This window comes from Acomys minous, assembly GCF_964271855.1.
Source record: "Acomys minous genome assembly, chromosome: 5".
NCBI lineage: Eukaryota > Metazoa > Chordata > Mammalia > Rodentia > Muridae > Acomys > Acomys minous.
The window spans coordinates 16503030-16517554 of record NC_140494.1 but is presented as its reverse complement, the minus strand read 5'-3'; the positions used below and the strand labels follow the sequence as shown (position 1 = coordinate 16517554).

The 14525-nt window shown below is 43.4% G+C and overlaps 1 protein-coding gene across 1 annotated transcript in view; it reads left to right on the top strand.

The window, feature by feature from the left end:
- Positions 1-14525, top strand: part of RSU1 (Ras suppressor protein 1) — a 181935-nt gene that overhangs the window by 41395 nt on the left and 126015 nt on the right. Inside the window, exons 4-7 of the mRNA XM_084781251.1 lie at positions 2100-2220; positions 7302-7420; positions 9173-9255; positions 9529-9643. Of these exons, the coding sequence (XP_084637377.1) occupies positions 2100-2220; positions 7302-7420; positions 9173-9255; positions 9529-9643 (438 nt within the window). The remainder of the gene's footprint in view (positions 1-2099; positions 2221-7301; positions 7421-9172; positions 9256-9528; positions 9644-14525) is intronic.

Here is a 14525-nt window from a genome sequence, read left to right as displayed (position 1 = left end):
ATGTTAGGCTCTTAATCATTTGTATTAGTATCCAGGAGTCATTCTGGGATTCTTCCCAGCTGCCTAGATAGTTCATGAAATATTGGTCCCTTTATCATCTTCACCCATTTTGGGAACTAATGCAAGTCTCAGTCATGGGACCTCTACTACCTGCTCATAGATCTAGTATACAGCAGTCTTTGTCTTTCATGTACCTCCCTCCAGTGAAAGCATTTCATTTTCATTTTCCCCACATGGGCCTTCTTACAGAAACTAGGGCGTCGATACCTAGGGTATTTCTCAGTGTTGAGAGTGGTGAGTCAAAGTGAACATGAGCAGTGTCCCCTCTTCTTTACTTTGTGTCACATGGGAGCTACCACGTGCTGTTCTTGGAGTGGCTTTTTGGATCCATGTCTCAGACGTCTGGGATTTTCATACAGCTGTGTGAGGGTCCCAGGCACAAAACTGGTTCTGAGCTTAGACTTAGCCCAGAGTCAGGAAGGCTGGCCAGCAAAGTGACTTTCCCAGCCTTTCAGGGGCAGAAGGGGAGCGAGCTGGTGGCCTGGGAAGTGCATGTGCTCATATGAGATGTGGCCCACTTGCTTGTGCTGGAGTGAAGGCCACCTTCATAGTTTGGGTCTTCTTATATTTTTTATGAACAATGGGCAAGCTACATATTTGCTCATAGAGAATTGAGGACAGATAAATGATAATATGTTGAAAAGGCTCTGTCTCTGTCTCTCTTTTTCTCTCTTTGTCTCTCTGTCTCTGTCTCTCTGTCTCTGTCTCTCTCTGTCTCTCTCTCTCTCTGTCTCTCTCTCTCTCTCTCTCTCTCTCTCTCTCTCTCTCTCTCTCTCTCTCTCTCTCTCTCTCTCTCTCTCTCTCTCTCTCTCTCCCCCTCATGCACTCTACCAATTTAGAGTAGAACATTTGTTTCTCACTGTCATTGGGACCTGGTTAACAAAATCCAGAGACTCTTAAGTCCCTTATGTAGGAGAGCACAGTGTATGCCCATTCTGTACGTGAGACCATTCCTAGATTGTGTACAGTACCTAATAGGCTGCAAATGCTCATGAAACTGCATTGATTAGGACTCAATGACAGGAAAAGCCAGCTGAATAAGGTCAGTATAGATGGAGCATTTTCTCTAGGTATTTTTATCTTTGGTTGATTGACTCCTAGATGTGATTTAATAATAAGTAAAACCAGCTTATGTGTGAATTAGATGGTTACCTCGGAGTGCCATGTTACTCCCATTTGAAAGGAGGAAAAGTTGCTGCTAGTATTTTGTGTATCCTGAGTTCATACTCAATATCTGTGTCCCCAAAGTAGCAGATACTGAGGGTTGAGGCCTTTAATTAGTATTCACATATGTAGACTATAGGTAAAGAGATTCCTTGCAGGTGATCTGTGATCTGCATACTACTGTTCACAGCATGCTACTATTGGCTCATTGAATTTCTACATAAGAATGTATAGATCAATTGGTGTGTGTGTGTGTGTGTGTGTGTGTGTGTGTGTGTGTGTGTGTGTGTGCATGTGTGCATATGTGTCCATGTGTGCATGTGTGTGTGTGTGCACGCCTGTGTGTTGATCAAAGCACATTACTCCAAAGGACAAAATCAGAAAGGAGGAACACTGACTTGTGTACTATTCTAACTTGAGCTTCAGTGTTAACGGGGCCGCTCCTCAGATATGGGGTTTCTGAGGTTTCTTCAGGAGCTTGAATGTAGCCTCATTCATTGGGGTTAGCTGTCTTCTGCTGGAGGGTTCAAGGCAATCAGAAGAAGAAAGTAAGTGCAGGTGTTACACTTGTGGCAAGGAAGTGTGTGCTGGGTACACCCCGAGAGGCCGCTGATGGTGTGGGGTCCATTTCTTCCCATCTTCCCTGTTACCATCCTCTCTGAAGGTCAAATACAAGCCATGCCAGGTAACTTGATCTACCCACACAAAAGGGAAACACTTTGACTTCCATCTAGTCATTTGCATTTACAGAATGTTAAGTCAGGCCCGCATGTGGCCAGCACTGGGGTCTGGCCTCACTTCCACTGGCTGGGGAACACGTGGCTAGTAGCATCCTTCACACCTGGAATTCACACGCAGCATCTTCATTCCTATAGCTGTGCCCCCAAACGTAGCAGAACTGAAGAACTTGGAGGTGCTCAACTTCTTCAATAACCAGATCGAGGAGCTGCCCACACAGATCAGCAGCCTTCAGAAACTCAAACACCTGAACCTGGGGTGAGTATTGGACAAGGTTGAGGAAATAACAGGCAGCGGGCTAAGAGGCAGTGCAGGGAGGGTGTGGGCAAGCGAGGGAAAGCATTTACGTGATTATTGCAGAGGAGAAGTGGGTTTCTAATTCCTTTTTATGTTTCAGGTTTAAGAAAAGGCTTATTGTTTTAATATTTCCTTTCAGTGTCCTCCACTAGTGCGTATGTAATTGAGAGCTAATTAAGAAGCTAATTGTTGGCATAATAAGGATTTTTTTCAACTTATTTTTCAAAATAAGGATATTTTGTTTCCAATAAATTTTATTTCTGTTATGTTGGCCACAGAAGGACTGGTTTGCGTAGCATTAATTGTTCAGATAATTTTACAGCAAGGTGAAGGGAGGAGAGTTTATTCAGCTGAGGTTGCAGAACCCGGCATCAGGGAACCATAATAGTACCTTGTATCCATACATTGCTTGGCAGTTTTCAGAGTTGTGTGCCAGCACTTGACCCTGCCCACATTGGTAAGGGTGGGGGGGGGTAGCTCAACGCTTTCCTTTTAGAGAGAGACAGCCAATGTCGTCTCTCTTCTCGAGAGCTTGCTCCTGATGACCTCTGATAATCCCTGACCTCGGTGGCTGATTTGGGTCCATCACGTCCCATGGATGACAAGTGGGACTTTGGCTTTTGAATTCCATCTTCACTGCCCTGGCTGTTAGCTGAAACTGTCTGCTTGTGTTTCTGCCTCTGCAAATCAATCTATTCATTAGATTAAAGCCATTGGATGTTGTAGTTACATTAGTGACCTACATGGCAAGAGAAGTATGCTGGGTATTTTCAGGCTCAGGGAGTTTATGAGATGGTTGCTAGTCTTTTCTTTCCATGAAGGGTTTGGTCAGAAACTTGTGTTTTGGAGCGCAAGTTGGATAAGAGACCAGCTTTACAAGACTTACGAGCATCTGTTTGCTGACCTGTTAGAGGAAGGGGAGTGAGAGAGAGAGAGAGAGAACAACCCCGCCTCGGCTGACAAAGTTCATACTGGATCCCCACCAATAGAACAGAAAGGAAAGGCCTATGCCTGTAGTTCTTGAGCTTGAAGATTATTAAGTCCTGGCACTGGGGCGATAGCTCAGTGCGTCAGAGTGCCTGCTTTGAAACCAGGTGAGACTGAGTACAAATCTCCAGCACCCAGTAAAAGCCAGGAATGGGTTTCTGTGCCTGTAATCTAGGCACTGGGTGTGTGAAGATAGAGTCAGGCAAATCCAGGTATCTTGCTGGCCAGACCGCCTAGCCCAAACAGCAAACCTTAGGATCAGTGAGAGAATTTGTCTAAAAATAAATAAATAAATAAATAAATAAGATGTAGAGAAGTTAAGGAAGACACACACTGTTTGTCCTTCTCTGGCCTGCACAGGAGCACACACAGGTAAACACATGTATATTACACACAGACACACACACACATTAAGTCATATGGTAAATTGGTGTACAAAATGCTAAAGATGAGTATATAGTGTTACTATTAAGATGTTCAATGATAATTTAGATATAAAATATTTGTATACATGTTAGTATATTACATATGTTAGTGTATTATAAGGGTATTAATGCACAATACATATTTGGGTAACATGAAATTAGGAACGTGACCTGATGCATGTTAATCGGACACAGCATAAGTGATTATTATCATCATGGTTCATTAATCTGTCCATTTCTTTCTTGACTACATAAGTGCTTACTCTATGTCAGTATTGCTGGTGGGGATCAGAACTGACTATCATGATGTGAACCTTCAGACGGGCAGGACACACAGCGAGTGAGCGCAGCAGGGTCACAGTTGTGTTGGGGCTTCTGGAACTGCAGTGGAACCAGAGACAAGAGAAGCAGTTTCCTGTAGACGAGCTCCCTTCTGATGAGGCTTTACACAGGGTGAACCCTGAAACACGAACAATGCGTGTGAATGAACTAAGCAGGCCTCTCAGCTTGAGAGAGTGACACATCTCAAAGCTCGGAGCCCGGCGGGTTCTGGGGTGTTTTACTGACAGTACACTGGTGTGTCTGAATGCCAAAGGTGAGGCAGGTGGTGGTCAAATGAGATGCAAGGGCTGGCCAGACGCTTGGAGATACCCAGTGCTCACCTGATGGGTGCCTGTGGAATTCCATCTTGGGACCGGGAGCCATTTCAGGTAATGGCCATCCAGCTGTCATCGAGCTCACCGTCCAGTGGGGACACCAGTGGCAAGCAGATCGTCATCAGTGATGGCAAGGAGTCAGGAGTGCTACCCTGATTTACATAACGGAGCTCTGATTGCAGAGTTTATCTGGCTGAAGGTTAAGGACTTTGCCCTGTACAGTAGTGGGCGTGAGATGAGAGCAGTTTTGTATAAAAGCATAGTGTGAAGAGGGCTAGTGGGAGTTGGGGTAAAAGTCAAGAGCCAGTGGGAAAGCCACCTTTGGGTCTGTCCGAGATGATCTGGATCAGTGACAGTGGAGGAAGGGGAGGGATTTAATTTGAAAACTATGTAGAAGGAAAGCTGCCAAGACAGTTACGGACGGGAAGGAATACTATCTAGATTTCTGTGGTGGGCAGCTAACATGGAATTAGAGATGGAGCCGGGTAGGGGAAGAACGTGAGCTCAGGCTTTGTTCAGCTGACTCTGGGCTGTCTTAGGACAGAAGGGTAAACTTGATGGACATGCACCTTTAGCTATATTTTGCCATTTTGGAAATGTTTGAATTTTTAGCCCTAAGTTTATTGATTATATATAACTTTCAGTGTTTAGTTCCCTAGAAGTTGCCGCTTCCACAAAACTTAGTTTATTGGGAAAGGAATTAGGATGAGTTTCAGTAAAGGAATTTCTGTTCTTGAATCATCCTAAGGATTTACCCATGCGCATTAAGGCAAGGGGAAGGCAGGTTGCAGAGGTCTGTGCACTTTGGAGACCATAGCACAGGGGACATAGACTGTCTCAGCCTACTTTGTTGCTAGAATTCATCGTGTAGCACATAATGGTTAAGGACCAGTGTGGTTCACAGACCGTGGCTCCATAGGAATGCTCACACATCCTCTGTTGTGAGGTGAGTAGTCTGGGAGGTTGTTTTGCCTTGTGTAAAGTTAGCCTGGGACTCCTTCTACCTGAGACTTTCAAATCTACTTTTCTCTCATTTTCCCTTCTCCTCAGTCATTTCCCAGGAGGTCTGGTTAGTAGAGGCAGGCAGCATTGGATCTGTTATTTGAATGATCAGTGGTTGATTATAATAATTTGATTTTTACTGTCACAGTCCCTCTTCCCTTTCAGTGTCTATCGGCTCACACTGAAGTGTTTTAAAACCGATTTTTAAGTATTCTCAACAGGAGCTGCATTAAGAAAAATAAAGATCTTGAAGGATAAAAGATAATACCAAAATTTTCTCTGAGATTTTATATATACATATACCATATTTTTCAGACTATAAGACACACCCAGATTTTAGAGTAAAAGAAGAAAAACAGTAAAAACAGCTATCAGACCATAAGGCGCATCCTAATTCCCTCCCTTTTGGGGGGAAAAGTGTGTCTTATAGTCTAAAAAATACTCTATATACTTACGTATGTATGTACGTATGTATGTATGTAATTTGCTCATCTGTTGTTATAATAAAATGTTAGGCAAAATCAACCTTGGGGATAAAAGGGTTTATCGGACATGAAAGTCTAGCCTATTATCAAGGTAAATCAAAGCAGGAAGTGGAGCAGAAGCCACAGGAAAACCTGCTTACTTGCTTCCTCTGACTCTCTCAGCTAGGCTACCTTTCTTACATAGCTCAGGCCCCTCTGTGTGAGGGATGGTGAGGGATGGTCCCACCCACAGAGGCCCTGGGTGGGTCTTTCCTATCCTAAAAGAGCAAAGCGGAAAGTGCCCCACAGACATGAGCATAGGTCAGCCTGATAGAAGCAGTTCTTCAGTCAAGATTCCCTTTTCTCAGGTGTTTCGAGTTGACAACTAACGTTAGCCATCACACACACACACACACACACACACACACACACACACACACACGTACATATATGTGTGATAAAATTTACCATCTTAACCTTTTGTAGTGTGTCATCCAGGAGTGTTATGTCCTCACTGCTACACAATCAGTCTCCCAAAGCTTATTGCCTTGCAAACCTGAAACAACTCCTCCCTTCCCCCACTCGCCTGCCTCCCTCCCCAACACCCCCAGCCCCAGGCCCTGGCAGCCAGCATTCTAGCTAGAGATAGTTCTGCTCATCAGTACATAGCGGTGAAATATAGGACGTTAAGTTAATTCCCCCTCCTGTTAAAATGAATACATGAAATAAGAAAAAGCAAATACTGTGAATGCAGTGTTTACATACACTCAAGGAAGTTTCTCTTCAGACAGACAGGTATTTTGTGCGTTTATCTGTAGAGGGGTATTGGAATTTTCCTATTGGAGGAAGTGATAACTAAGCATTTCCATACATTTCACAAGCACAGGTTGTCAGAGTAAAACTATTAAGCTGAGGTTAGTACTACACGAGCTCAACGTGGGGTAAAATATGAAAGTCATCTAAGCAAAGTGATGTTGACTAGAGGCAGGTGGTGGGGGTGGGGGGAGTAAGAAAATGTTAAAGACCGGAAATTCTGGGTATTGAGGGATAAATTCAAGCGATTATTATATACCACAGTGACAAGAGTTCACAATATTCACTATATTTGAAATCACTCAGAAAGTAGATATGTGTGTGTGTTTGCATTCCTGGTATATGCTCTCAACATATGTGAACACACACACACACACACACACACACACACACACACACACACACACACACAGAATGCTCATGAAATCAGGTACATGTTGAATACCTTAACTCGGTGACTCCTGCATCTGTGTCCATATTTCCCAGCTGCATGTTGTATGTAACATTAGTGTGACAATTTCTCCTTGCCAATTAAATTATATGAATAAAATGGAAAATCAAATAACATTCAGCGAATGCAGAACCATGGCGTGCTTTTGGACTTTCATGCTGTTGAGCTGGGTGTGCACTGTCAGTTTCCAGTGTTCTGTGTGAATATGTGCTTTATATATGTTCTTTCTGTCCCCACGCTGCAGCATGAACAGGCTGAACACGTTGCCTCGAGGATTCGGCTCTCTCCCAGCCCTGGAGGTCCTGGACTTGACTTATAACAACCTGAACGAACATTCTCTCCCTGGAAACTTCTTCTACCTCAGTGAGAAACTTTCAATTCTGTAACTCTCTTGAACATGGTACTTTGGTTGTGGAGTGAAAATGTGTTTGCCAGTGCTGAGCCTCTTAAGAGAAATTATTAGGCATATGTATTTTTTCCATTACAGAGTCCTTTTGAATATTTTTTCACCACTCAGCCATAGCTATATGTGATGTATAGTTGGCTGGCACCACTGGGCAGACTGGGCCTAGTGATGTCACATTCACTTTCCAAGGAAGAGGTTGTACCTCCGTGACTCTCACATTTAGCTAAGAGTCTTATTTCCTGCTTAAAGGGTGTGGACGAAAGGGAAGAAAAGGTTTTCCCCAGTTGCTATTAATCCCCTGAAATACACTGCTCAAAGATACTCTAGACAATTATTTGTTTTTTTTTAAAAAGTACCCATTCTTAAGCTTCTAACATTTGTCTAAAAATCCAGCTCAGATCCTTATTTAAGTCTTTGAAGAACTCTCTTTGCCATAGATTGATTTAGTCTAGTATATAGCCATGATGGAATTGATCATTGCAGGTGGTCACGTGTTTATCTTTTCATAAATTTTGTGCTATAGATACACATAAAAATCAGGGTGACTGATTTTCTAGCAACTCAGGAAATGCTTAGGTAAGAGTTGTGTCCTTTGAGTTAGATTTCTGAATCTGTGAACAGTGACTTCTGTGTCATGTGGAGATTGTTGCTGATGCTCTGTCTATCTGGCTGTTTATGTTCCTCATTTATGTTTGAGTCAGGGTCTCACTCTCTGGCCTTGTCTGGCCTTGGCCTCACCATGGAGACCATTCTGGTCTGAGATCCTTTGTCTTACCCTCTTTCCATGATGCTCACATTAGAAAACCTGCCACTTCTGACCCAGCCTATACACTTTTACTTTTCACCTCTTTTTCACTCCTTCTGCCAGACATTCCAAAGTACCTGAAACCAACTCTACATTATTTTCTTGGGCCACAGAGGAAATTGTTTTTTATTATATATTTTAACATACAATACTGCCAATTTTACCCATGCTAGAAAGTAAATAGAGAATCATCAAGCCAATTTTTCAAGTACATTTAATTAAACTTGCTTTGTTGTTGTTGTCGTGTTTATAGCTATTTAAGGATGTTTATAATCTGTATATGAAATGACTTTTGGTATTCTGCTTGCATTAGCCTTTCATCGTTTTAGTCCCTTTGTCTTCATATAGTTTCATCATTAAAGCAATAAAATAAAAGTAGCAGGAGCTAGTCTGATTATGGGACCTATGGCATGATGACGGTGCTCATCTCTGGAAAGCCCTTCATCTATGTCTCTGTTCTTAACATTGATCTATTTGTTTAAGAAAGTTCTAGTCAGTTGTAGATTCCTATTGATGAAAGAGCCCTTTGGCTCTGACTTCTGATGTGGGAGGCACAGTGGTCCTTCTTTCTTTTGAAATGCAGATGCTATAATAAATGCGATCCAAAGTAATAGAGAGGAAATAGTTCTCTTTTCTGGGAATAGTGAAACTGTGCCAGGCTCTTTCATGTGGTGCTCCGAGTTGTCAGTCCTCTTGGATACAGATGTCTTCCTGGACATACCAGCGCCACAATCAACCAGTAAATCTGGTTTTGACCTGCTTGTTATTATTGTGAGCTCTAGGTGTGTCACGGGCTTTTCACCAAGCCAGGGTTATTAATCAAAGCTGACTCCTTTGTATTGATCAGACCTCAAATGGTTGGATTCCATGCCACCCTGTTTATATATTGCTGTTTAATTTGCAGCCACCCTGCGCGCACTCTATCTAAGCGACAACGATTTTGAAATCCTGCCTCCAGATATTGGGAAGCTCACAAAGTTGCAGATAGTAAGTAATTTATCTAAATTCCTAGAAAATCAATTCCCTTCTGCAGCCCTTGTAGGAGTGGAATCAAGTCAATTTGAGCAGGAGTAAGGTTTGTTTTGCTGGAATGAACCGGTGCTGCTGCTTCTGTTTCTTGTTTAGGCACAGATGCTTTTAAATGAATTGGATAGATTGAGCCTTGAAAGGAAGAGAGGGCATTGGGCGAGGGTGTGAGTTTCTGTTGAGCACCTCTTTATGAGAAAGTGTTTTGACAGCTCCCTGTTTTCATCTCTTTAGCTCAGCCTCAGGGATAATGACCTGATCTCCCTGCCTAAGGAAATCGGGGAGCTGACCCAGCTGAAGGAGATGCACATTCAGGGGAACCGCCTGACCGTTCTGCCTCCGGAGCTAGGTAAGGTTGCCTTGCCAAGGGTCTCCGTGCTGCGTTTAATTAATAATTATCCCAGCATTGCAGCTGTGGCCAACCTCTCTCCTCTCCTTGGCACTCACTCTTCACTCACTCAGGCATCCAATTCTGATCAAGTTAGGCCCATGCTAACTCTCTGAAACCCAGGGACTATGGATTGATTTTGTGATACAGCTGTAGGGGGCAGCATCTCAGAAATTGCTGATGGGGGGCGGGATGGCGTAGGACAGGGCGGTGTAGTGGGAAGGCCTGGGGGTTGGTAGGATGAGCTTCCTTTAGAATGCCTTGTGTACTAGCTGAGTAAGCTGGCTTCTCACTGACCTAGTAATAGCTTTCATGAACGCAACACTCTTATATCTTTATATCTTAGTTGTTTTGTTTTGTTTTGGTTTTTTTTTGTTTTATTGTTCCCTAACATTTTCACCAACTAGATAAACCATATTTATTATAGCTACCTGAAAATGCCTTTTCTAATGGTTCTGCCCTGTCGTCATCGTCTCCAGTGAGAATTGTTAAATGTGTACTTACTGGTAACTCTTTGGTCCTGTTGCTGGTGGCTAAATTTCAGTTGAGTGTGTGGCCCCGGGTAGGTGTCTGGCCCCTCTCTCTCTCATGACCTCTGAACCCAGTTTCCCTGCTGAGTTGATACTGCCCTTCTGCAATGATCTCATGAGTGGCCTGCACTTAGCGTCTCAGCGCTTGGGGAAAATGGAGGTAGGGCAGTCATGAGCCACCCTGGTGCACATGGTGAGAGACCCTTCCTTAAACAGATCCAGTAAAGCCACCGAGTTCGCTGACCTCTCATTTCTTCTGTCCTTTGAACCACCTGGCTTTCCTGAACTGATACGCTCGATTTTTGGCTTCTCTACCCCAAAATAGCACATTGAAAAACAAAAAAAACAAAAAAAACCAAAGCACTCTATTTGACTCACACTTGTTAGAGAAAACCAATCTACACACAGGATTGGTGGGTTTCCAAGGCCAACTGCTACAAATGAGAGCGTAAGATGCTGTGAGCACAAGAGCATTTTCATATCTGTTCCCCACTTCATGTTCACCCCATGCCTAGCAGAAGGTATGGACTCAAAACCTAAGAAGTGAGTTAAGGAAGTGACCGCCTTCCTTAGGTGGTCTAAGGTGTTAGGAAGGCTGCATACCGTTCGACTTCTGTCTCGGGTTCTGCTTCCAGCACAGAGGCTATCAGCCATGCATCAGGTGTTTCACCACCATGGGTGGTTCCTGGCTGTCACACAGGAAACCATCCTAAAAGAAAGTGCTATATAAAAGATGAACAGGGGCCTGGAGAGACAGTCCAGCAGTTCAGAGCATCACTGTCTTTCCAGTAGACTCAACTTTGGTAACCAGCACCATTGCCAGGTGGTTCACTACCTGTAACTCCGGCTACTGGGAATCTAGCTCTTCCACAGTAACTTACATACATGTGGCACACCCTCACATACACACACATGAACCCCTTTTTAAAATAGCTTTAAATGCAAGCAGTCACTTGATTTCATGGAGTGTGTGCCACTCATCCCCACTTTCCCATTTCCTTCAGCCTCTTTGTCACAGTTAGGAGAACTGATTTTGTTTTATGATTTTTTTCATGGGTCAGGAATAACCTAGTCCCTTTTCTCCACTGATTTTAAAGAGTCGAGTTTTGCTGTGGAAGGAACATAGGAGCCAAATTTCTTTTCTTTCTTTCTTTTTTTTTTTTGGTTGTTGTTATACAAACTTGTGAATCTAGCACTTGAGATGCTGAAATGGGAGAGTCACAGGTTCAAGGCCAGCCTAGGCTTAATAGACCCTGACTGGGATCGTAACTGATGCTCTTTAGTGAACATTTTCTAAGATGAAACAACTTTGACTAAGGAAAGACTTGGGGCAGTAGTTGTTAACCATGGATTTTAGCATTAGCAATACTTGGGGACTTTTTTTTTTTACAGAACATAAATAACCTACCTCCTCCCACACTATTGAACCAAAACTCCATGTGTGAGACAGATCCTGTGTAACAGGAGGAAGCTTGCTCAGCGCCTCTGACGCGTGTCTTCAGCTAGTGTGATTAGTAAGACTGCAAAAAGTAAATATGCATTTGGTCGCCACTTACTTTCTTTTTCAATTCTTCAAGCAATATGGTAATATAAAGTATTAGGCTAAGCAATTCTTCTACTGGGTACTTTAGTAGAAAAGGGCCCCATTGAAGCCAGAATGGGCCTATCTATGCATTTTCAAACTTTATTCCTTTTTTATTTTATTAAATATTGTATGCCATCATATTTCTCTGAGAGTTTACGCTGTCCACTAGCAGCTTGTGTATATTTTTTACTTAGGAATAGAATTGGAAAGAGTCTTTCCGTGACTTTACTTTGGCTAGCCACACCTAGCAAATGTTGGTGTCCACATCTGCCTCATAGTGTTTTTCTACTTTGAAGTGGATACTTTGAGTTTGAATTATGCGACGGCCCTTGGAAGCCTTAGTTACAAATCTAGAGTTAAGATGAAGACTCTGGATTACTTGTCTTTGAGCAGTGGTTATTTTAAAAGCCAAGGGGCACATACTATCTGGTAATATAACAACAAGTAGGAAGGCCTTGGGTGCCAGGGCACTCTGATAAGTACTTTCCCGTACAGTGTCTCTTGCAGTCATGATAATGGTGAAAAAAAACCTCTTAGAGACAGAGAAACTGAACCTTAGGGAGGGGTGGCACGTCCATAAGGACACAGCTACTGAGTCACAGTGGCTGTACTTGAACCTGTCAGTCGTCCCTCCAGGCCCACATTCCCGACCCCTGTGATGGGCTCCTACTCACGCCTAGGGCAGGAAGAAGAAGCATCCCAGACATGCGTGCCTGAGTTGGAACCAAAAGACAGCACCCCATCAAGATGCTGAGGAGGAAGGTTGAGAAGTGAGGCCACTTGCACGGCAGGCTTTGTTGGTCTATGAATGAGGCTGGAATTCCATGCAGTGTGCCCCGAGATGGGCTTTGCAAAATGAATTGCTGTTTTGTTGTTTTGTCCCAAGCCACTTACTTGCACTGGCTGTGTGGTCCTTGCCTGCCAGGGAGCAAGCACCACAGCAGGAATGGCTTGCCTTTATGCAGATGGTGCCTAGTGACTAAACAAGCCCTTCTCTCAGTCAGCTTATCTGCTGTCTCTGAGGGATCCACTGGCCGAGGGCTGGCCTCTGGGTATGTTTCAAAGTGTGTATGGTGGTTCCCTTTATTGTATTTATTTCTTACATATTGGAATAAGCTCCTGAGATGTTTGTGAAAATTATTTCAAATAAAGCTGGAGTTTGTAATTTGAACCCTCATTGGTGAGAGAATTTCAGCCCAGCGAAGGAATCCAGATGAGTTCTGACTTGTCAGATCCGAGTTCGTGAAGGAACACAGCAAAATGAAAGTCGTGGGGCTTGCTTGGAATTCTGTCACTTTTCTTTTCCGTGCTTATGGTACGTATACTGGGCTTCTGGTTTCTAAACAGTATGGAACATATACTGGCTTCTGTGGCAGCCTCTATGCCTTGTAATGGATTTAAAGAGCAACTTCCTGCATGCTCATGCTCCGGATACTTGGTACCCACTTTGTGGTACCATTCCAGGCTGTGGAGCCTCCCGGAGGTAGAGCCTGGCTGGCAGAAGTAGGCCACTGAGGGGAGGGGTGTCTTGGAAGATTTCAACCGCTCTTCCTAGCCAGCTCTCTCTGAGTCTTAGTCTAGTACCCTGTGACCGCCATTGGCCATTGCCATTTCAGTGAATTGAAATCCTTTTGAAACCAGGAGCCAAAATAAGTCTTTTCTCCCTTATGTTGTTTCTGTCAAGTAACTTCTCAGCGGGATGCAAAAGTAGCTAGTAGATGTCGCTAGAGTGTTAGATATAAATTGAGAATTGGGTCACCTACTCATTCATTCATTCATTCATTCATTCAAGTGTTTATTAATTTCCTTCTATAGGCCTTTTTTTTTTTTTAATTCCAAGAGTCTCGCCTTCCCAAGAAGTAGAACTCACTTACTCAACAAGTATTTATTAATCCCTGGTTTTGCATATTTCCTGGGGATAATAAGAGGAGACAGAGCACCTTACATGGAGCTATTGTTTTAAAGAGGGGTACAGAAAAAGGGAGGAGGGGAGGAATGTAGGGAAACATATAGTCAATAGACAGAGATAGAGAAAGCGGGGTAAGTGAGTAAAGATGACATATCACATAGTGTTGACAATCAAGCCTGAGGGCTGGAGAGATGGCTCAGCACTTAAGAGCACTGGCAGTTCTTCCAGAGGTCGTGAGTTCCCAGCAACCACATGGTGCCTCACAACCATCTATGATGTGATCTGATGCCCTCTTCTGGTCTGCAGGTGTACATGCAGGCAGAGCACTGTATACATAATAAATAAATAAATAAATAAATAAATAAATAAATAAATAAAATCAAGCCTAAGCAAAGTGCTGGGTAATGGGAGAGGTAAGCTGAGAAAGCTCCAGCCATGGTGTATTTGATTAGAACCTAAGGAAGGAAGGAACTTTCTAGGCAGGGGGAGCAGCTGGGGCAGAGGTCCTTATGACTCCTATGGGGGAAATACCAGGGAAAACTGTGTAAACATAACAAAAGCCATAAGTGAGGAAATATGGAAGAGAAGAGCTTGGAAGATGCTAGTTACTTTTTAACTGCTGAGATAAAATAACCATGACCATGGCGACTTAAGAGAGAAGGGATTACTTAGTTTACACTTCCAGGGGCACAGGTTCATCGTGACAGGGACAGCATGGCACAGAGGCAGGGACAGGAGGTTGGCGGTTCACAGTTATGAAATCTACGCACAGGAAGCAGATGGAGAACAGGAAGTAGGGCAAGGCTAGAAACCTTTAAA